Source organism: Saccopteryx leptura, chromosome 5 (genome assembly GCF_036850995.1).
Source record: "Saccopteryx leptura isolate mSacLep1 chromosome 5, mSacLep1_pri_phased_curated, whole genome shotgun sequence".
Lineage (NCBI taxonomy): Eukaryota > Metazoa > Chordata > Mammalia > Chiroptera > Emballonuridae > Saccopteryx > Saccopteryx leptura.
Genome location: NC_089507.1, coordinates 95,994,030 through 96,016,939, shown reverse-complemented (window position 1 = coordinate 96,016,939; position 22,910 = coordinate 95,994,030). Strand labels below are relative to the sequence as shown.

Sequence of the window (22,910 nt, the reverse complement as noted above, 5' to 3'; positions counted from 1 at the left end):
GCAAACCTGCCCTATTGGTGCTTCATCAGTTCAGAGCACATATAACAAAAAACATGATTGCTGCAGAGCAAAAAACAAAACTTGCTGTCATACCTGGAGGCTTGACATCCCAGCTCCAATCATTTGATGTCAGCATTAACAAACCCTTCAAAGCTGCCATGAGAGACGAATGGAACCAATGGATGAAGTCTTCTGGGGACAATATGACACCAGCAGGAAGAGCGAAGAAACCAACTATAGGAGAATTTTGTACCTGGGTGAAAAGATCCTGGGATAATATCAAGATTGAGATCGTTGTCAAGTCATTTAAGAAGTGTGGCATTTCAAACGCCATAGATGAAACTGAGGATGAGGCAATATATGAAGACAGTGATTCGTCATCAGACACAGATGAGGACAAGCGAATGGATGGGAGTTTTGACAGTGCTGAGGAGTTGTATGAATTTTATGATGAATAAAATGAGTTCAATAACTTTATGTAATACATTTTTTTTCAAATTTTGAGCCCCAAAATTAAGGTGTGTCTGATACATGGGGAAATTCAGCAAGTTCTATGAATATAGTGTACAACATAGTGATCATACTTAATGATACTGTACTGTATATTTGAAAGTTGTTATAAGAGTAAATCTTAAAAGTTTTCATCACAAGGAAAATGTAACTACCTGAAATGATGCATATTAACTAAACTTGCTGTGATGATGACTTTGCAATATATACATATATCAAATCATTATGATATACACTTTAAAACAATGCAAATTATATCTCAAAATGGGGGAAAAAGAATAAAAAAAGAATCTACTATAGAATAAACTTTAGATAACAACATAGGACTAGTGGTAAGTATGTAATTGACACTTGTAGAAGACTAAATGATGGCTGTATGGAAGAAAGGATATATAACTACTATATTCTCTGACAATTTACAATCAGTACAATTGCTTAAAAATAATGGATTAAGCAATTTATACGATTTCCCTGATTACACTATTGGTGTTGGTATTCTCAAATAGCTTGGTATATAATATTTGTTAAAACAACTGAGTGATTACTTAATATTCCAAAATGTTATCATTCGCGATATCCTTGAGAACCATGACCTTTACTGAGTAAGAAAGGATATATAAAGATTTTAAACAAAAGATAAGTAAAACCCAGTAACCATAAAGTCAAGTAGAAAATAACAGTATGAAATCATCATGAGACTTCTTTTCCTTTTACAATTATATTAATTTCTTAACTATCTATGAAAGATCCTAGAAAGAGAGACTGACCTAGTGTCAATGAGTACAATAGGGCATGAAAGTGCCCCTGAAATAAAATTTCTAACTGAAAGAAAACAGGCCCCTGGACCAATCTGGGGCAGAGTGTATATAAGATAATGAGCCTGAAAAATCCTGTTGTACCAGAAAGCAGAGTTACTTCAGGAAACAGCACGTAGAGACTCAAATTGGTCAAAGATGTGACATTTTGAGCATCAATAAAGAGTATGTCAGAAATATATCAAATGTATTTAAATGCATGAATGCCAAATAACACTTAAAAAAACTAATCGGTTACCATTAGAGGATACAATTTTGAAAACTGGTAAGTAAAGGAAAAGAATCAGTTACTCCTACTTTTCCAATAAGAGTATATCTTATTGGAAAATAAGGTAACCATATCACAGGGTAACCAAACAGTAATCAGGGGTCTCCAAACTTTTTACACAGGGGGCCAGTTCACTGTCCCTCAGACCATTTGAGGGCTGCCAAATACAGTGGTCCTCTCACTGACCATCAATGAAAGAGGTGCCCCTTCCAGAAGTGCAGTGGGGACTGGATAAATGGCCTCAGGGGGCCGCATTGCGGTCCGCGGGCCGTAGTTTGGGGACGCCTGCTGTAAGTGATGGGAAGCTTCTGTCCTTGTAGAAGTCTTCCAATTAAAAAGGGAGGAATGAAATTAGATTATCAACATTCTGCAACTGTTAACAAATTACTGGACCTAGCCACTTTGCATCTACTAATTAACCTCACAGATGAGACACAACAGACATTATAGACTGCTGAAAGCAGAACACAAGTCCCACCTAGGAAGAATCTCGCCCCACCCCCCAAACCTGTAGATACAATATCAATTTCCATGAAATGCAGAGGAATGAGCAAAAGGTTAAAGTCCACCACAGGGATACAATCAGCAAAAGTCAGACAATGAGAAACCACAGAGCAAATGAACCAGGTTTCTTCAATAAAGAGAAACAACACAAAGAAAAACAACAACAAAAAGATTACTGAGAAACCTATAGATTAAAAGTGGCAACTTGGCCAGATAGCTCAGGTGGTTAGAGCCTCAGCCTGATACACCAAGGTTGCAGGTTCAACTCCTAGTCAGGGCACATATAGAAACAGATCAATGTCTCTCTCATTCTCCCTCAAACCAATAAATATTTAAAAAAAAAAAAAGATATTTTAAGTGACTTAAGAGTCATACCAAAAACAAGGAGAACTAAAACATTATAAGTAAACCACAGTGTCTAGGGTGCGCCAGGAGTCCAAATATTATAAAGAGCCATGACCCCAAAGCCTAACACTTTTAATGCATCACTAATCTATATAGTTTTTATTTTTATAATAAAGTCACTCACCAGTCATGATACAAAATAAAACGTGGTGACATATGCATTCATTACAATAACTCTACTACAGCTTTCAGTAAATTATTTGTAAAGATTAAGATACCTGTATGTTCAGAATTGGCTGTAACTAAGCAGAGTAAATCAATTTAAAATTAGTCTAAGGCTTGAAAAGTACCTAAATTTAGAATACTAAATACGATTATTAGGCAATCAAGCAAAAGACCTGACTTCCTGTCATGGTCCAATGTTTCTTCCTAACTTAGCTCAGCAAGTGTAATGATACTGAGCAATCCAAGGCACTGGGCTAGGCAATTAACTAGACAGGGCTGATAGTCTGGCAGAGAAGTAGTTATAAATGTGACTAATGTTTTATATTTATATAAAAGTATAGCATGCTATGTATGACACATGCTGCCCTAATAAGAAGAAAATGGCATACCCTCAGACAAGATGAGGCAGAAGAAAATGAGAACCACTCTTAACACCCTGTGAATTACCTTTTTTTCACCTCTGGACGAGACTGATAAAACAATGACTATCTATCTGGTAGATAAATAAATTTATTCATATTTATCTTGAGATCTACGGACCTCAAGACCTGAAGATTGGCAATGGCAAGGCAAAATTGCCTTGGCAATCTTAAAGTTCTAATGATGAAAAAATGAGCAAAGAAAATCTTATCAATGATCCATAATGCAAAATGAGAAGAGGTGTACAATCCTGTTAACCTCTGTATCTTTTACTACAATGTATTGTGTGTCTATGTTATGGTCATCCAAAGACACCTTTACCACTTCTGTGGGGTTAATTTTCTGACTCCCAGATCAGCAGGTTGGTACAACCTAATAGCAACCTTGCCAACCAAACTGTGTGTACCTTACACTGGGAGATTCCCACAGCTTCCTAGATACTGCCCCTACAGCTTTTAAAGAAAGATGCCACGGTTTAGAAAAAATAGCATGAAAAACTGATATAGGTCAATCAAGCTTAGAAAACTTTAATTTTAAAAATTAAATCCAAAGAACAATATCTTATTTCCACTTTCTTCTACAAATAATTTTGATATACATAAACTATAGTTGTTCGTTTTTTTTTTTAAATCCCAACCATGGGAAAATACTTTTGGTTTTTAATTCCTTGAGATTTTTAGAGAATGTTTTTATATCAGTAATACCTCACTGTAACCTGTATTTAGTTACCATGCTTCAAATTATTTGCTTTATTTAAAAATATAATTTTATACTATTTATTATATTCTTAATTTCCACTTAGGTGTTACCTATTTTTTTCTTCTGTTAGCCTATAATAGGAGCAAGGACTTCTACATGGACAAGTTTAAAATATTCAAGGGGTAAATACAAAGTCAGAACAACATATAACATACCTTTCTCCTCCTGTCCTTTCCTCTTAACTAACCTTTATAATCTTCTCCACCAGAATATAGGTAAAGAACAAAAATATATGGTACTCACTTTAGTTACTTATTAAAAGGGCTAACATGAGTAAGTAAATGAGCTTCAGTAGATCATCTGTTTTCCATTTTTACAGATAACATCTAAAAAGTATGTGGGAAGAATAAGTATAAAGATATTCTAACTTACCAAAAAATATCATTCAAACATTTTAGCGCCGGCTGGCTGGCTCAGTGGTTGAGCTTTGGCCCTGGGTTTGATTCACTGTCAGGGCACACAGGAGAAGCGACCATCGCTTCTCCACCACCCCTTCTCCTCCCTGCAGCCAGGGCTCAAAGGGTTTGAGCAGGTTGGCCCCAGGCGCTAAGGACGGCTCCATGGCCTTGCCTCCAGCACTAAAATAGCTCAGTTGATGGTAAGCAATGAACGGAGCAGAGGCCCCAGATGGGCACAGCATTGCCCAGTAGGGGGCTTGCCAGGTGGTTCTATGTCAAGATGCATGCAGGAGTCGACCTCTGCCTCCCTGCCTCCTCTCAAAGAAAAATTTTTTAAAGATATATTTAGCTTCAGTCCTTAAAAATACCCAGTGAAACAAATATAACAAAATCAAGTTCTATTTTAAGATTCCTTTATAATATTTAACATGTAAATTGAGTATTCACAAAGCAGTCTGATATTTTTCTATTCTGAATCTTGGTCTACCAAGATAAACAGCATTGGAAACTAGGAGGAAAAAAAAAGTTTTTTTAACTGATGATTTATTTACTATATTTCTAAACTATAAAATAAAATTGTTAAAAATTCTTGGTTAGTGGGCTATAAACTAAAAAGATGTTATTTATTATATGTACCATGCTAGCCCTATATTAAAATGAATAACAAACAGAAAAAGGTTTTAGTTTACATAAACATGCTTAACTAAAACCCTTTTTAACAAAAGACATAAAGATTTGTTTTCAAGTTAAATCTTTGATAACTAAAATACTATTACAAATATTACATATTTTCATTTTTTTTAAAGAGTTTTACCTCTAAACACAAGTGGCTTGTGTATGTTTCTGCATTTATTTTTCTAACAACTGTATACGCCTGCAAGGCAAAATGTGACTGGTACCTTATATATTATCACAATGAATATGCTAATTTTCACCCCCCCCCCCTTTTTTTTTTTACCAGTCTTATATGAAATTTTACAGGGATATTTCTGTTTAAATTTACTTACTTTGTAATACGGTCAATATTGGCAATTTGTTTCTGGTTCCTTATAATCTCAATGGCTGCCCAAAGATGCTGGATAGCTTTTGTATCCGCCTGTCGTCTTTTTGTTAAACGTGCCATGACCTGTTAACTGCTTTAGCTGTAGGAATATACAAAAAATAAGGGAAAAAAGCATGGATTACAAAATGAATTATTACCGATATAAATAACACTATTAGTAGCTCTTGATTACTGCTGAGTACACTAATGTAGTATGGCCAACTTTTAATTATATTTTCCACAATACACATCACCAATTACTTAATAATTATCATTCACTTCATTACTTCATAAAGACATTTTAAGACCCAAAGAAACATCTTCTTAAGGACAATAGGCCACCTTATACCTTAGACAAAAATACATTTATACTGATACACCAATATATCAAATATATATACATTTAAATTTTATTCTAAGATAAAAATATTACAACATAAAAATTTTATTTTTTGACATTACAACATATCTTTTTATAGACTGTTAAGAAATGAAATTTAAGCCCTGGCCAGTTGGCTCAGTGGTAGAGCATTGGTCCGACGTGTGGAACTCCTGGATTCAATTCCTGGCCAGGGCACACAGAAGCGCTCATCTGCTTCTCTACTTTTCCCTCTCTCCTTCCTCCTTCCTCCCTTTCCCTCTCTCCCCCTCCTCTCCTCCTCCTGCAGCCACAGCTTCATGGGAGCAAAGTTGGCACGGGCACTGAGGATGGCTCCATGGCCTCCGCCTCAGGCACTAGAATGACTCCGGCTGCAGCGGAACAACGCCCCAGATGGGCCAAGCATTGCCCCCTAGTGGGCATGCCCGGTGGATCTGGGTCGGGCGCATGCAAGAGTCTCTCTGCTGCCCCCCACTTCTCACTTCGGGAAAATACAAAAAAAAAAAAAAAAAACAAAAAAACCCCCCAAATTTAAATGTTTTAATTCTTTAGTTCTTTAGTTAATTCTAGTCATGGGTGTGTGTGTGTGTGTGTGTGTGTGTGTGTGTGTGTGTGTATTTTTTTAATGAGAGGAGGAGAGGCAGTGAATGAAGAAGACTCCCATATGCACCCCACTGGGATCCAACCAGCAAGCCCCTATGGGGCAATGCTCTGCCCATATAAGGCCCTTGCTCCATTGCTCAGCACCGAGCTATTTTTAGCACATGAGGCAGAGGCCACATACTCATCCTCAGCTCCCAGGGCTCAAGAACCAATAGAACCATGGCTGTGGGGGTTGAGGGTGGGGTTGGGGGTGGGGGTGAGGCAGAGGCGTGGAGAAGCCAGTGATCACTTCTCCTGTGTGCCCTGACCGGGAATGAACCTGGGACATCCACATACCCTGCCACACTCTACCACTGAGCCAACTGGCCAGGGCCTATATGGTTTGAAACTTCCAATTAAAAATATTTTTTCCCTGGCGTGCGGGGGACCCGGGTTCGATTCCCAGCCAGGGCACATAGGAGAAGCGCCCATTTGCTTCTCCACCCCCCCTTTCCTCTCTGTCTCTCTCTTCCCCTCCTGCAGCCAAGGCTCCATTGGAGCAAAGATGGCCTGGGCGCTGGGGATGGCTCCTTGGCCTCTGCCCCAGGCGCTAGAGTGGCTCTGGTTGCAACCGGAGGGGCAGAGCATCGCCCCCTGGTGGGCAGAGCGTTGCCCCTGGTGGGCGTGCCGGGTGGATCCCGGTCGGGTGCATGCGGGAGTCTGACTGTCTCTCCCCGTTTCCAGCTTCAGAAAAATACAAAAAAAAAAAATTTTTTTTTCCATTGATTTGAGAGATGGGGTGAGAGAGAGCAAGAAGGGGATAGGAAGAGAGAGAAGCATCAACTCTTTGTTTCACTTAGTTCTATTTATCATGCGCACTTGTTGCTTCTTGTGTGTCCTGTGATGGAAGGGAGGGGGGGTTTGAACACATGAACTCAGACAGTGTCAACACTTTAACCACTAAGCCACATGGCTGAGGCCAAAATTTTCAATTTTATATAGGCATATTGATAAATAAAAACACTCTCCTTTTTAAAAATAAAACCACAGGCCCTCTAGCCGATTGGTTCAGTGGATAGAGTCCACCTGGCATGCCGAAGTCCACGGTTAAATCCCTAGTCAGGGTACACATGAGAAGCAACCATCTGCTTCTCTTCCCTTCTCTCTCCTCCTTCTCTCTTCTCCACTCGCAGCCAGTGGCTCAACTGGTTCGAGCGTCGGCCTCAGGTACTAAGGATAGCTCAGCTGATTTGAACATGGGCCCCAGATGGGGATTGCTGGGTAGATCCTGGTTGGGGTGCATGTGGAAGTCTATTACCCTGGCTCTTAATTTAAAAAAACAAAACAAAAACAAAAACAAAAAACAGAGAATATAAGGTAGTTATTTCCAGCTGAGGTGTGAAAGGCTGGGACGGATACACCAGAGGAGTCATGTCACTAGAAATGTTCATGTGCTTGAATTAGTGTTGGTTACTCACTATATTATTTGGAAACAACATTGCTGTTTTATTCAAATTTCCTGAGTAAACTGAGGAAAATGGCCACCAATATATTCTGGTAAGATGGGGGGAAAATAGGGTCACATCAGGATGCTACAGGAAGAGGCATACCTGGACTCTGAGCAGGGCATAGAGGAATCTGTTAGGAATGTCCTAAGCTGCTGAGACACCTGATCTCTAAAGCACACTGCTTATGATCTTGAGGCCTGTAGGCATGAGGTCAACATCAAGCCCTCTGAAATGGCTGAAATCTCCTTGACCTGACCTTTTTTATCTATTAGGGAAAGAGAATTAGTAAGGTAATTCATTCTAAGCATTTAACTGCGTTCCATGACGCCAACAGAGCCTTACAAATATTTTTTTCTGCCTCTACATTTCTTTTCACAGCTAAATCAGTTCTTCCTGTTTCTCTGAAAAACCCAAGTAAAGCCAGCAGTCACCTTCAGAGCTTATCTAGAAAATCACTTCTGGTGAATCTGGGTTAACTCTGGCTTCTGGAAAAGAAGATGGGTTTTCAGAATTATACTACTAATAGAAAAATTTTAAACATGTTTTAAGGTATTTCTGGATATCCTAATTCTTCCCACTACTATTTATAATACATTGCTCACAAAAATTAGGGAATATTTCAAAATGAATATGAAGCAATAAAAAAAGCATTTGATTTTTTTTTATTAAACAAGAACATCAGAAAAGAAAATGACAGGTCAAAGATTACACAAATGAGATGCAAAACTAACTTTTACTTCATTGGTGAAAATGCACTATACAAAAGGCTGACAGTACTGGGGTATCTGCATGCTCCCTGGTCCCCTAATTTTTGTGAGCAGTAGTTCCAAACTTTGCTCCACAAAAAGAATAATAAAAAATAATACCACCAATGACATACTTCACAGATATAGAACAAATATTCCAAAATTTCATATAGAACCAAAAAAGGACATTAATAGCTTCCGCAATCTTGAAAAAGAATAAAGTGGGTGGTTTCACATTCCTGATACCAAGTTATACTACAAGGCCATTGTACTCAAAACAACTTGGTACTGGCATAAGAACAAGCATATAGATCAGGGGTCCCCAAACTACGGCCCGCGGGCCGCATGCGACCCCCTGAGGCCATTTAACCGGCCCCCCGCCGCACTTCCGGAAGGGGCACCTTTCATTGGTGGTCAGTGAGAGGAGCATAGTTCCCATTGAAATACTGGTCAGTTTGTTGATTTAAATTTACTTGTTCTTTATTTAAAATATTGTATTTGTTCCCGTTCTGTTTTTTTTTTACTTTAAAATAAGATATGTGCAGTGTGCATAGGGATTTGATCATAGTTTTCTTTATAGTTCGGCCCTCCAATGGTCTGAGGGACAGTGAACTGGCCCCCTGTGTAAAAAGTTTGGGGACCCCTGATATAGATTAATGGAACAGAACAGAGAACCCAGAAATAAACCCACACCTTTATGGACAACTGATATTTCACAAAGGTGGTAAGAGTATACAATGGAGTAAAAACAATCTCTTTAACAAATGGTGTTAAAATTGAACAGCTACCTGCAAAAAAAAAAAAAAAAAAGAAACTAGACCACCAACTTACACCACTCACAAAAATAAAAAAATGGATAAAAGACTTAAATGTAAGTCATGAAATCATAAGCATCTTAGAGGAAAATATACGCAATAAGCTCTCCGACATCACTTGCAGCAATATATTTGCTGATTTATCTCCACGGGCAAGGAAAATAAAGAACAGGATAAACAAATGGGACTATATCAAACTAAAAAGCTTTTTTTTGCACAGCTAAAGACAATATGAAAAAAATAAAAAGGCAAACAACACAATGGGAGAACATATTTGACAATATGTCTGATAAGGGGTTAATAACCAAAATTTATAAAGAACTTCTAAAACTCAACACCAGGAAGGATAAACAATCCAATCAAAAAAATGGGCAAAAGAAATGAATAGATACTTCTCCAAAATGGACATACAGATGGCCAATAGGTATATGAAAAAATGTTCAACATCACTAATTATTACAGCAATGCAAATTAAAACCACAATGAGATACCACCTCACACCAGTCAGAATGGTGCTCATTAACAAAACAACACATAAGTGTTGGAGAGGGTGTGGAGAAAAGAGAACCCTCCTGCATTGCTGGTGTGAATGAGGACTGGTGCAGCCACTGGGGGGAAAAGTATGGAGATTCCTCAAGAAATTAAAAATGAACTGCCTTTTGACCCAGCCATCCCACTTTTAGGAATATATCCCAAGAACACCACATCTCTGATTCAAAAAGAAAAACGCACCCCCATGTTTATGGCAGCATTGTTTACAATAGCCAAGATCTGGAAACAGCCCAAGTGTCTGTCACTGGACGAATGGGTTAAAAAGCTGTGGTACTTTTTTTTTTTTTTTTTTTGTATTTTTCCAAAGCCAGAAACGGGGAGGAGGCAGTCAGACAGACTCCTGCATGCACACACCCACCAGGGGGCCATGCTCTTCCCATCCAGGGCGTGGCTCTGGTTGCAACAGAGCCACTCTAGCGCCTGAGGCAGAGGCCACAGAGCTATCCTCAGCGCCTGGGCCATCTTTGCTCCAATGGAGCCTTGGCTGCAGGAGGGGAAGAGAGAGACAGAGAGGAAGGAGAGGGGGAGGGGTGGAGAAGCAGATGGGCGCTTCTCCTGTGTGCCCTGGCCGGGAATCAAACCCGGGACTCCTGCACGCCAGGCCAATGCTCTACCACTAAGCCAACCGGCCAGGACCAGCTGTGGTACATTTAAAAAATAAAAATAGCCTGACCAGGCGGTGGCGCAGTGGATAGAGCATTGGACTGGGATGCAGAGGACCCGGGTTCGAGACCCCGAGGTCGCCAGATTGAGCGCGGGCTCATCTGGTTTGAGCAAAAAGCCCGCCAGCTTGGACCCAATGTCGCTGGCTCCAGCAAGGGGTTGCTCGGTCTGCTGAAGGCCTGCGGTCAAGGCACATATGAGAAAGCAATCAATGAACAACTAAGGTTTTGCAATGTGCAATGAGGAACTGATGATTGATGCTTCTCGTCTCCATTTCTGTCTGTCTGTCCCTGTCTATCCCTCTCTGTGTGGGGGGGGAACCTAAAGAATAAAAATAAGAAGCTGTGGTACATATACACAATGGAATACTATGGGGCCATGAAAAAGAAGGAAATCTTACTTTTTGCAACAACATGGATGGACCTGGAAACTATTATGTTAAGTGAAATAAGCCAGGCAGAGAAAGAAAAATATCACTGACCCACTCATTTGAGGAATCCAATAAAACAATGTGAACTGAGGAACAGAATAGAGAGAGGTGGCCCTGGCTGGTTGGCTCAGTGGTAGAGCATCGGCCTGGTGTGCGGAAGTCCCAGGTTCGATTCCCGACCAGGGCACACAGGGGAAGCGCCCATCTGCCTCTCCACCCCTCCCCTTCTCCTTCCTCTCTGTCTCTCTCTTCCCCTCCCGCAGCCGAGGCTCCATTGGAGCAAAGATGGCCCGGGCGCTGTGGCCTCTGCCTCAGGCGCTAGAATGGCTCTGGTTGCAACAGAGCCACGTCCTGGATGGGCAGAGCATGGCCCCCTGGTGGGCGAGCCGGGTTGATCCCGGTCAGGAGCATGCGGGAGTCTGTCTGACTGCCTTCCCGTTTCCAGCTTCAGAAAATACAAATGAAAGAAAAAGAAAGAAAGAAAGAAAGAAAGAAAGAAAGAAAGAAAGAAAGAAAGAAAGAAAGAAAGAAAGAAAGAAAGAAAGAAAGAAAGAAAGAAAGAAAGAAAGAAAGAAAGAAAGAAAGAAAGAAAGAAAGAAAGAAAGAAAGAAAGAAAGAAAGAAAGAAAGAAAGAAAGAAAGAAAGAAAGAAAGAAAGAAAGAAAGAAAGAAAGAAAGAAAGAAAGAAAGAAAGAAAGAAAGGAAAGAAAGAAAGAAAGAAAGAAAGAAAGAAAGAAAGAAAGAAAGAAAGAAAGAAAGAAGAAAGAAAGAAAGAAAGAAAGAAAGAAAGAAAGAAAGAAAGAAAGAAAGAAAGAAAGAAAGAAAGAAAGAAAGAAAGAAAGAAAGAAAGAAAGAAAGAAAGAAAGAAAGAAAGAAAGAAAGAAAGAAAGAAAGAAAGAAAGAATAGAGAGAGGCGGGATCAAAGGGGTCCAGAGTGAAAGCGGACAGAGGGAAAGGGGATGATAGGATGGGATGGGATGAGAGCAGTAAAGCAAAACCAGGGGAGGACATTGCAGGGAGGAGGGCAAGGGGAATGTGGTGGGGAACACAAGGGAGGGGGGCATATTTAGGGGGACACTAGAATCTATGTATACCCAATAAATTAAAATAAAAATAATAATACCAATAAGAAAAATCAGTTGGTTTAGAATAGGTTTAACAAATAAACCTAAAAGATAATTTATCTTGTCAGATTATACAAATAGATAAGAAAATTTCAGTCATTTTTATATCACTTAAAAAAAAAAAAAAAAAAGAAAGAAAAAATACAGTAGTGCCTGACCAGTGGTGGCACAGTGGATAGAGTGTCAACCTGGGATGCTGAAGTTCCAGATTCAAAACCGTGACTGAGGTCGCTGGCCTGAGCATGGGATCATCAACATGACCCAAAGATTGCTGGCTTCAGCAAGGACTCACTGGCTCTGCTGGAGCCCCACTCCCCCTGTCAAGGCGCATATGAGAAGCAAGCAATGAGCAACTAAAGTGACACAACCACTAGTTAATGCTGCTCATCTCTCTCCATTCCTTTCTCTCTTTCAAAAACAAAACAAAAAAACCCACAGTTGTCTATTTTGTGTAAGGCACACTATGCTAGCCAAATGAAGCATTAAAAGATGAATAAACTGTGTAGTCCTTGCCAAACAGTAACAAAACTGGCAGAGGAAATGAAACATTTTTGACAAATATGACATTACATGATGTCATTTATGACATAAATGGTCCAAAATATGTCCTGTGAGAATCCAGGCAAAGACATTACTTCTAGCTTATGTATGACTATAAAATGGTAAATATGTGAGGAAACGGTAAAAAAAAAAATTAATTCCTTTAAAAGATAATTGGCTGGCCTGACCTGTGGTGGCGCAGTGGATAAAGCATCGACCTGGAATGCTGAGGTTGCCGGTTCGAAACCCTGGGCTTGCCTGGTCAAGGCACATATGGGAGTTGATGCTTCCAGCTCCTCCCCCTTCTCTTTCTCTGTCTCTCCTTTCTCTCTCTCTCTCTCTCTCTCTCTCTCTCTCTGTCTCTCCCTCTACTCTCTAAAATAAATAAATAAATAAAAGATAATTGGCTGTTTGCTTGAAGACCAAGGTTGCTGGCTTGAGCAAAGGGATCACTGGCTTGGCTGGAGCCCCCTGATCAAAAGCATTCAATAAACAACTAAGGTGCCACAACTATGAGTTGATGTTTTTCATCTTTCTCCCTTCCTGCCAGTCTGCCCCTGTCTCTCTCTCTCTCTCTTAAAAAAAAGCTGTTGAAAGCAAAGATATAATTGTCAGGTATTAGATTTATAACATATGTAGGCATAAAATAAATTACAACACCACCACAAACAGGAAAAAGGTAGTAATAATTATATCGTATAAATTCTTACACTCTATGTGAAGTGCTATTATATTAATTCAAGGGGGACTATGGTAAATTAAAGACGCATAATATAATCCATAGAGCAAGTACTAAAGACAACAAACAGGCCATAGAGAACAATTTACAAATTTGACCCCAAAGGCAAGGGATTTTTGAAGAGGCAAAAATAAATGAATGAGACTATATCAAACTAAAAAGCTTCTGCACAGCAAAAGAAACTGACAACAAAGCAAATAGGCAGCCAACTAAATGGGAGATGATATTTGCAAACAGGTCCAATAAAGGGTTAATATCCAAAATACATAAAGAACTCACAAAGCTCAGCAACAAAGAAGTAAACAATCCAATTAAAAAATGGGGAGAGGACCTAAACAAACACTTCTCCCAAGAAGACATAGAAATGGCCATAAGTATAGGAAAAGATGTTCATCTTCATTAGCTATTTGAGAAAAGCAAATCAAAACCACAATGAGGCCCTGGCCGGTTGGCTCAGCGGTAGAGCGTCAGCCTGGCGTGCAGGGGACCCGGGTTCGATTCCCGGCCAGGGCACATAGGAGAAGCGCCCATTTGCTTCTCCACCCCCCTCCCCTCCTTCCTCTCTGTCTCTCTCTTCCCCTCCCACAGCCAAGGCTCCATTGGAGCAAAGATGGCCCAGGCGCTGGGGATGGCTCCTCGGCCTCTGCCCCAGGCACTAGAGTGGCTCTGGTAGCGGCAGAGCGATGCCCCGGAGGGGCAGAGCATCGCCCCCTGGTGGGCAGAGCGTCGCCCCTGGTGGGCGTGCTGGGTGGATCCCGGTCGGGCGCATGCGGGAGTCTGTCTGACTGTCTCTCCCCGTTTCCAGCTTCAGAAAAATACAAAAAAAAAAACAAACAAACAAAAAAAACCACAATGAGATACCGCCTCACACCTGTTAGATTGGCTATTATCAACAAGACAGGTAATAATAAGTGTTGTAGAGACTGTGGAGAAAAAGGAGCCCCATTCATTGCTGGTGGGAATGAAAATTAGTACAACCATTATGGAATAAAGTATGGTGGGTCCTCAAAAAATTAAGAATAGAATTACCGAATGACACAGCAATCCCTCTACGGGGTATCTATCTACCCCCAAAACTCGAAAACATTGGTATATAAATACACATGCTCCTCCCATGTTCATTGCAGCACTATTCACAGTAGCCAATATATGGAAACAACCAAAGTGTCCCTCGATAGAGGACTGGATAAAGAAGATGTGGTACATATATACAATACAATACTACTCAGCCATAAGAAATGGTGACACAGTGACATTTATGACAACATGGATAGACCTTGAGAACATTTACTGAGTGAAAGAAATTTTAAAAAGCTAAGAACTTTATGATTACATACATAGGTGGGATACAAAACTGAGATTCATGGACATTGATAAAAGTGAAGTGGTTACTAGGAGGAGGTGGACATGAGGGAGGAGGACAAGGAAAAGGGTGGGGGGAAGGTTGTAAAGAGGGACAAATATAAGGTGACAGAAAATGATTTGACTTTGGGTGATGGGCATACAACATAATCAACATTTCAAAGACTATAGAAATCTTTACCTGAAACCTATGTACTCTTATTGATCAATGTCACCTTGTTAATTTTCTAAATAAATAAATAAAGATTACAAACAGGAGCAGTTAACATTAATTCAACCTATAAAATAGAGGGGTGGGCAAAAGTAGGTGTACAGTTATAAATCTATTCAGTTGTGAATCTGAGGAAATTTATTCTGGTATTATTATTTCTTAATTATTGTATTATTTTCCACATAAACAACTGTAAACCTACTTTTGCCCAGCCTTGTATTTTTTTCAAAATACATATGTAAAATTAAAAATACAGGGGTCCTTTGGTTACAACAGTCTCGGCATAAGACATTTCGAGTTTACGGCGCTCACTCCCATAAAAACTTTAAAAAACTGAGAGGTAAGTGTTTCGGCTTATGCCATTAAGAGTCATACTCAGACTACGTGGGCGAACTAGTTTGGCCATGCACGGGGGAAGAACACACAGTAACGCGGCTGTGAGTGAGGGAGTTGCTGTACCCCAGGTACGCTTACCTACCCACTTGGACTGTTAAAAGGACAAGTGTGCCATTTGTGCTGCTTTGTTTGGTGACTTTTTGGCCCTCATCATGGTTCCTAAATGAAAGTCAGAGTCTTCAAATGACAGTGCTTTGAAGAGGAAAGCCATCACGACGGAAGCGAAATCAAGACATTGTAAAGAGATCAGAATAAGGAGAATCAGCGACGAACATTGGCCATGTGCTAGGCGGCCACAGCCGCTCTACTGTAGCAACAATTATCAAAGATCAAGACCGTATCCTAGAGCGTATCCTAGTGTGTGTAAAGGGATCAGCCCCTACGAAATCCACTGTGATTACTAAACAACGAAGTAGCATAATGTTTGAGATGGAGACTGAGGATGTCACAGAGCTACTAGCATCACATGGAGAGGAACTGTCAGCTGAGGATCTCATTCAGCTGGAGAAGCAGCTGACTGAAAAGAGAGAGAAACCCAGAACCCAAGAGATTTACTACCAAGGGTTTAGCAGGTTTTCTATGGTACAGGATGGACTGGCAAAACTTCAGGCTAAGGACCCCAGCAATGACAGATTCAATAAGGTCTACAGAGCTGTTACGGATGCCTTGCAATGCTATAGCAAGATTTTGGAAAAGAAGTCATCAACCTTCTAGGCTAACCTGGAACAATTCTTTAAGGTAGAGAGGCCTGCAATAGCTCCTGTACCCTCTACATCAGCTGCTTCTCGAAATGAAACACGTGTAGTACAGGTAGAATCATCTCCAATATCACCTTCATGTTTCTTAAGCAATCCTGATTCACCTGACCCAGTATCTTCAGGACCTTCTGTCCTGCCTCTCCAGCTTCCTCCTCCCAATAGGTCACTCTCTCCCACCTTGCAATGCCCCTTTCAGTGTGCAAGCCAACAACAGGAATAAAGGTAAGAAAAAATCTTCACACTCATTTTTTGTTACTACAGTACAGTGTACAGTACAGTATATTTATGTCCTTTTCCTTTTACTGTGGCCTAGTTGCGTTTTTATGTTCTAGATCATGATTTTACAACTGTGTAAGGATAGGTAAGTGACTTAGGCTAGGGTGCGTTTCTACTTACACCAAAATTCGTGTTAGGTCATTGTCACAGGAATAAAACTATGTCATAACCTGAGGACCCCCTGTAATCTATTCAGAACTACAAAAAATAACAGTAAATATTGAAAAACAGTACCTAAATAAATGTTTATATAACATGATATAACATGATCTAACAACAGAAACACTAGGAGTGATGTCAATTCCTACAAATGCTTAAAATCACGATCAAAGCATTAAGCAGGCGGCCGCGTCTGAATGGTCCTGAGTGGGGTTGGGCCTGGGAGTCATAGGACTTGCTATGCTTCTAGGCGCTGTTCGTCAGTGCCAGGGCTGGGCTGAAAGGCCGTGGTACCATGAGGCGCTGGTACTTAAGAGATTATGGCATCTGAAACCCACAATGTTAAACAAAATTTTTCTAATAATATTAAGGATCATTCCATTGATCTTCCTAGAAAAAGGATCTCTACTTTCACTAGTAAGAACATGAAGGAGGTTAATAAATCTCCAAAACAGTTGGCTACTTACATACATAGAACAGTTGGACAAACTGTGAAAAGCTCTGATAAATCACGTAAGGTGATCTACCACAGAAAGTTAGTTCATCATCCTTTTCCAAATCCTTGTTATAAGAAGAAACAGTCCCCTAGGAGTGGGGGCTGTGACATGGCAAATAAAGAAAACAAACTGGCAAAAAAAAAAAAAAGAAAAGAAAACGAACTGGCTTGTGTGGGGCACCTGCCTGAAAAATTATACTGTGAGTGTAGAACATATTTGCTTAATTCCAGTGATTCTGGTTCTTCACAGACAGAAAGCCCATCATCAAAGTACAGTGGGTTTTCTTCTGAGGTTTCTCAGGACCATGAAACAATGGCACAAGTTTTGTTCAGCAGAAATTTGAGAATGAATGTAGCTTTAACTTTCTGGAAAAAGAGAAGTATAAGTGAGCTTGTAGCTTATTTGGTGAAGATAGAAGACCTTGGAGTGGTGGTGGATTGCCTTCCTGTACTTACCAATGGTTTACTGGAGGAAAAACAATACATCTCACTCAGCTGCTGTGTAGACTTGTTGCCTCTAGTAAAGTCACCACTTAAAAACAAATTTAAAGAATATATAATAGTTGGTTTAAACTGGCTTCAAGTAGTCATAAAAAAGTGGTGGTCAGAACTATCATCCAAAACAGAGATTATAAATGACAGAAATATTGAGATTTAAAAACAACAATTAAGTGGACTATGGGAACAAGAAAACCATTTTACTTTGGTTCCAGGATATACTGGTAATATAGCTAAGGATGTAGATGCTTATTTATTACAGTTGCATTGAAATACTTCATCTAATAAAAAGCATTTGGCAATTCAAAGCATCCCTGGACTATGATTTCTGAAAAAGTCTCATTGGAGAAGTGTGAAATGTGGAAGAAATCAAACCTTTTTTTAAAAAGCCACATAATAAAACCATTAATAAAACTCTAACAATCTACTTCACATTGAAGTGAGAAAGTATCTGAAAGGAACAGCTTCAACTTCAATGAGGTGAAAGTGCACTATGAAGATTGCTCACCTTTGAGGCATTTGGGATTTATATGATTATTTGGTTACACTGTTTAAGAACTACTAGATCTTAATGCAATCCTGAATAAGAATATACTTTATACTATGTGAACAAACACACAGAACTTATTCCTGGGGGGAAAAAAAGCAGTAGGCAATGCCACACTTCCGGAAAACAGATGTCAAGTTAAAATCAAAGATTTTTGAGATTTACCTGAACCAACTCACACAGGTGGATAGAGATGCCCTGTAACAAAGTTACATCAGTAAGGAAGATGATCATAGTTAGAGAAGTCCAAAGAGGGCATCGCAAACCCAAGTAAGGTAAATACAGTAATGCCTGAACCATATAATAGCACCAAAAACAATCTGATCTTTTAGGACAATATTTCTTAAATGTACAACCAATAAAATTCTCCTTTCTTATAAAATATGAAATCATTTATTCAACTCTTCTATGCTCTGGGAATATAGCAATAGCAAAAAAAAACCCCAAAATATTTCCCATTTAGTAAATATGGTTAGAAATTTGGCTGTTCATCAATAAAAAGGAAATCTCAAAAAATAAGGTCTGTTTTTTTTAGCAAGGGACACAGACAGACATACCTACAGGAAGGGAGAGAGATGAGAACCATCAACTCTTAGTTGTATCACTTTAGTTATTCACTGACTGCTTCTCATATATGCCATGACCAAGGGCTCCAGCTGAGCCAGTGACTCCTTGTTCAAGTCAGCAACCTTGGGCTTCAAAAAGCAACCTTTGGGCTCAAGCCAGTGACCATGGGCTGTCTATGACCCCATGCTCAAGTCAGATGAATCCAAGAAAATGAGTTTCTTATATACCATGTACAGTTTGTCATTTTAAGTCTTCAGTGATGTGGACCAAACCAAAGTTTTCAGTTCATTCTTTCCTAAATGTATATTACTATTAAACTGAACTACTTAAAATTCCTAAATATGTCCCAAAATTTCATACCTCTATCCCTTTACTTAATAGTTCCCTCTGCCAGAATGTTCTCCCCTGTCCAGGTGGTGGCGCAGTGCATTAAGCATCCACGTGGAGTGCTGAGGACCCAGGTTCAAAACCTCAAGGTTGCCAGTTTGAGTACCAACTCATCAGATTGAGCACACGGCCACCAACTTGACCATGAGACAACAGAAATGACCCCATGGTCGCAGGCTTGAGCCCAAAGGTCACTGAACTGAGCATGGGGTCACTGGTTCTGCTGGAGCCCCACTGGTCAGGGCACATATGAGAAGCAATCAATGAACTACTAAATTGCCAAAACTAAGAATTGATGAATCTCATCTCTCCTTTCCTGTCTCTGTCTCTTTCGCTTAAAAAAAAAATTCTTTGTTCTAGAACTTAATGCAGTTGTTACTGACCAACCCTTTCCCCTAGAATCAGATTGAATCAAATTCTCTTGTGTATTGTATTTTAATAGATTATGCATCTCTTCAAATGTATTGCCTTGTACAAATAATTATAAACTCCCCCCACAGAATTCATTAATTCAAGTAAGAAAGGATATGTCCTATTTTTCATATCTTTCGAAGTGCCTAGCATAGTTATAAACATGATAAACTTTGATATGGAATTACAAAATTCAACTTTTCTAGCTATGTTATATGAACCACAAAGTCCTAGAGTAAGCCTTCATTTATGTTAGACCAAAAATTAAGACATCAAAAAGAAAGATGGTAAGACCTGTAGAGATATTTAATACAGTCCTTCTCAATCTTTATTTTTTGGCTCCAAAATCTTTTTTTATTGACTCAACACATTTTTGGGAGTAAGATAGACTCCCCTCAGGGTGAAGAGCTCCTTGGGCAGTTAATTCTCAAGAGGTCTACAGTTCAAAAAATAAAAAGACAAACCCAAAAACGTCCCAGTAAGTTTTTTTAATTTTATTTTATTGTAGTAAAATATATAAAACAAACATAAAATTGCCATCATAATCTTTTTGTTTAATTATTGATTTTAGAGTGGAAGTGGAGGAGTGGGGGAGGGAGAGAGGGAGAGAGAAAGAATGTCGATCTGTTTCTGTATGCGCCCTGACCGAGGATCAAACCCAGAAGCCTTTGTGTTTCACGATGACACTCTAACCAACCAAGCTGTCCAGCCAGGACTATCCATCCTAACCATTGTTAAAGTGTGCTGTTCAATGGTATTAAATATAGTCACACTGTTATACAACCATAACCACAATCCATCTCATATAACTCATTTTCTCTTGTAAAACTGAAACTTTATACTATTATACAATAAATAACTCCTGGTTCTCCCCTCCCCTCAGCCCCTGGCAACCACCATTCTTTCCGTCTCTATGATTTTTCTACTCGAATACCTAACAGCAGTGGAATCATACAGTATTTGTCCTCTTGTGACTGACATATTTCACTCAGCATAATTATCCTAGGTTCATCCAGACTGTTTCTTCCTTTCTAAGGCTGAATAATTATTTCTTTGAATGTATACACCACACTGTTATCCACTCACCAGTCAATGGACTTGGGTAATTACTTCCATGTATTCAGCTACTGTGAATAATGCTGTGAGGTGGTCCAAGTAAGTCTCGCAAGGCCCCAGGTGACATGATATTCTCTATCCCTATAAACTCAGGTTTAATGAAATCAATCCCTTCCATCTATTTAAATATCTTGTTTTATATCAAATGTTATGAACAGAAAAAAGGAGAATGAAAAGAGAAAGCTAATATTAAGAAAAACTTTAAAATAAGCAAAATAAAACAATGCATTCATTGCTTAATAAATACATCGTGGGAAAACATCTTTTTGCGATAGACAGAAAGGGAGATGAGAAGCATCAATTCATAGTTGTGGCACTTTAGTTGTTTACTGACTGCTTCTCTCATATGTGCCTTGACCAGGGGGCTTCAGCCTAGCTAGTGGCCCCTTGCTCAAGCCAGCAAGCAGCCTTGGGCTTAAGCCAGTGACCATGGTATCATATCAATGATCTCATGCTCAAAGCTGGTGAACCTGTACTCAGCCAGATGAACTCGCGCTCAAGCCGGTGACCTCGGGGTTTCAAACCTGGGACACTATGATACTCTATCCACTGTGCCAACCACTGGTCAGACATAGGAAAACTTTTTATTGCAAGGAAATAATAAATATGATAGGAGAATAAGAATGTACTTGGGGGTCAGGGAAGAAAGATTGTATCAAGGAGAAACACAATAGGAGGATACATATAAGATCAAATATGTTCTGATTTTTTACTTCTTAGTGGGAGGTTCAAGTTGTTCTTATACTGTCAAACATAAATAAACATAACTATTTTATAGTGTTAACATCACATATTACATAAAATTTAAAAATTAACCTCACTGTATAACGTGCATTTCTTTGTTACTGAGGTTAGGCTGAAATTTTCCCAATGTCTATTATTAGCAACATTAAATTACATTTATTTTTATTTTTTAATTTAAAAAAATTTTTAAGTGACAGTAAGGGAGATACAGAGCCAGACTCCGGCATGCGCTGGAGCAGGATCCACTAGACATCTCCATCTGGGGCTAATGCTGGGTCCACTGGACCACTTGCAACTGAGCTATTTTTAGTGCCTCAAGTGGAGGCTTGCTGGAGCCATCCTCAGCACCCGAGACCAACTTGCTCAAATCGATTGAGCCATGGCTGCAAGAGGGAATGGGGGGAGAAGCAGATGATCACCTCTCCTGTGTGCAGTGACTTGGAATTGAACCCAGGAACTCCACATGCGGGGTTTAATGCTCTACTGTTGAGACAACTGACCAGGGCCAAATTATACTTTATTAATAGTCTATTCACATCATTATTGTTAATTTATTTATATATTAAGGTTAGTTATAAAATGTATGCCTTTTAGTAAACATTAAATCTAGCTATGTATCCTTTTATAATTGGAATTCCAGTCCTTCCACACACAGGTCAGAAAAATACTGAATTCTATCTTCCTCTGGTCTTTTGTAACTCTTTTTTTTTTTTTTTTTGTACTTTTCTGAAGCTGGAAACAGGGAGAGACAGTCAGACAGACTCCCGCATGCGCCCGACCGGGATCCACCTGGCACGCCCACCAGGGGGCGATGCTCTGCCCCTCTGGGGCGTCGCTCTGCCGCGACCAGAGCCACTCTAGCGCCTGGGGCAGAGGCCGAGGAGCCATCCCCAGCGCCCGGGCCATCTTTGCTCCAATGGAGCCTTGGCTGCGGGAGGGGAAGAGAGGGACAGAGAGGAAGGAGGGGTTGGGGGTGGAGAAGCAAATGGGCGCTTCTCCTATGTGCCCTGGCCGGGAATCGAACCCGGGTCCCCTGCACGCCAGGCCAACGCTCTACTGCTGAGCCAACAGACCAGGGCCATCTTTTGTAACTCTTAAAAAATACTGACATCCAAATCCACTTGGAAAAAACTTTTTTATTAGTATTAATATTTATTTATCTATTTATTTATTTAAAGTGAGAGGAGGGGAGACAGAGAGACTTCCACATGTGCTCTGACTGGAATCCACCTGGCAATTCCATCTGGGGTTGATGTTCAAATCAACCTAGCTATCCTCAGCACTTGAGGCTGATGATCGAACCTGGCTGCAGGAGGGGAAAAGAGAGAGAAGGGGGAGAGGAAGGGTTGAAGAAGCAGATGATAACTGACCAGGGATCGAACCTGGGACATCTGCACACGGGGCCAATGCTCTATCCACTGAGCAAACCGGCTAAGGGCCATAAAATTTAATTTTTAGAGCAGTTTTAGGTTCTCTGCAGAAAATACAAAAGAGTCCCATGTCCCCAACTCCTCCCCCATTGTCAAAATCCTAAACCAGAAAACACATTTGTTAAAAACAATATTCCTGACACACCATCATTACCCAAAGTCCACAGTATACCTTAGGGTAGGTCCACT

At 39.9% G+C, this 22,910-nt stretch overlaps 1 protein-coding gene and 1 pseudogene across 9 annotated transcripts in view; one reads left to right on the top strand and one right to left on the bottom strand.

The window, feature by feature from the left end:
* The window catches only part of ZMYND11 (zinc finger MYND-type containing 11), a 170,897-nt gene that overhangs the window by 104,717 nt on the left and 43,270 nt on the right, over window positions 1-22,910 (bottom strand). For 6 of the 9 annotated variants that reach the window (XM_066384347.1, XM_066384346.1, XM_066384348.1 and 3 more), the window contains exon 2: window positions 5,252-5,386. The exons of 1 other annotated variant lie outside the window; for it this stretch is intronic. In XM_066384347.1, the coding sequence (XP_066240444.1) occupies window positions 5,252-5,367 (116 nt within the window). In that variant the 5' untranslated portion in view covers window positions 5,368-5,386. Of the gene's footprint in view, window positions 1-93; window positions 254-5,251; window positions 5,388-22,910 lie in introns of those variants that run through there. 2 more of the 9 variants (XM_066384350.1, XM_066384351.1) reach the window with 2 other exon arrangements.
* Window positions 16,846-17,679, top strand: LOC136406704 (KATNB1-like protein 1 pseudogene; annotated as a pseudogene).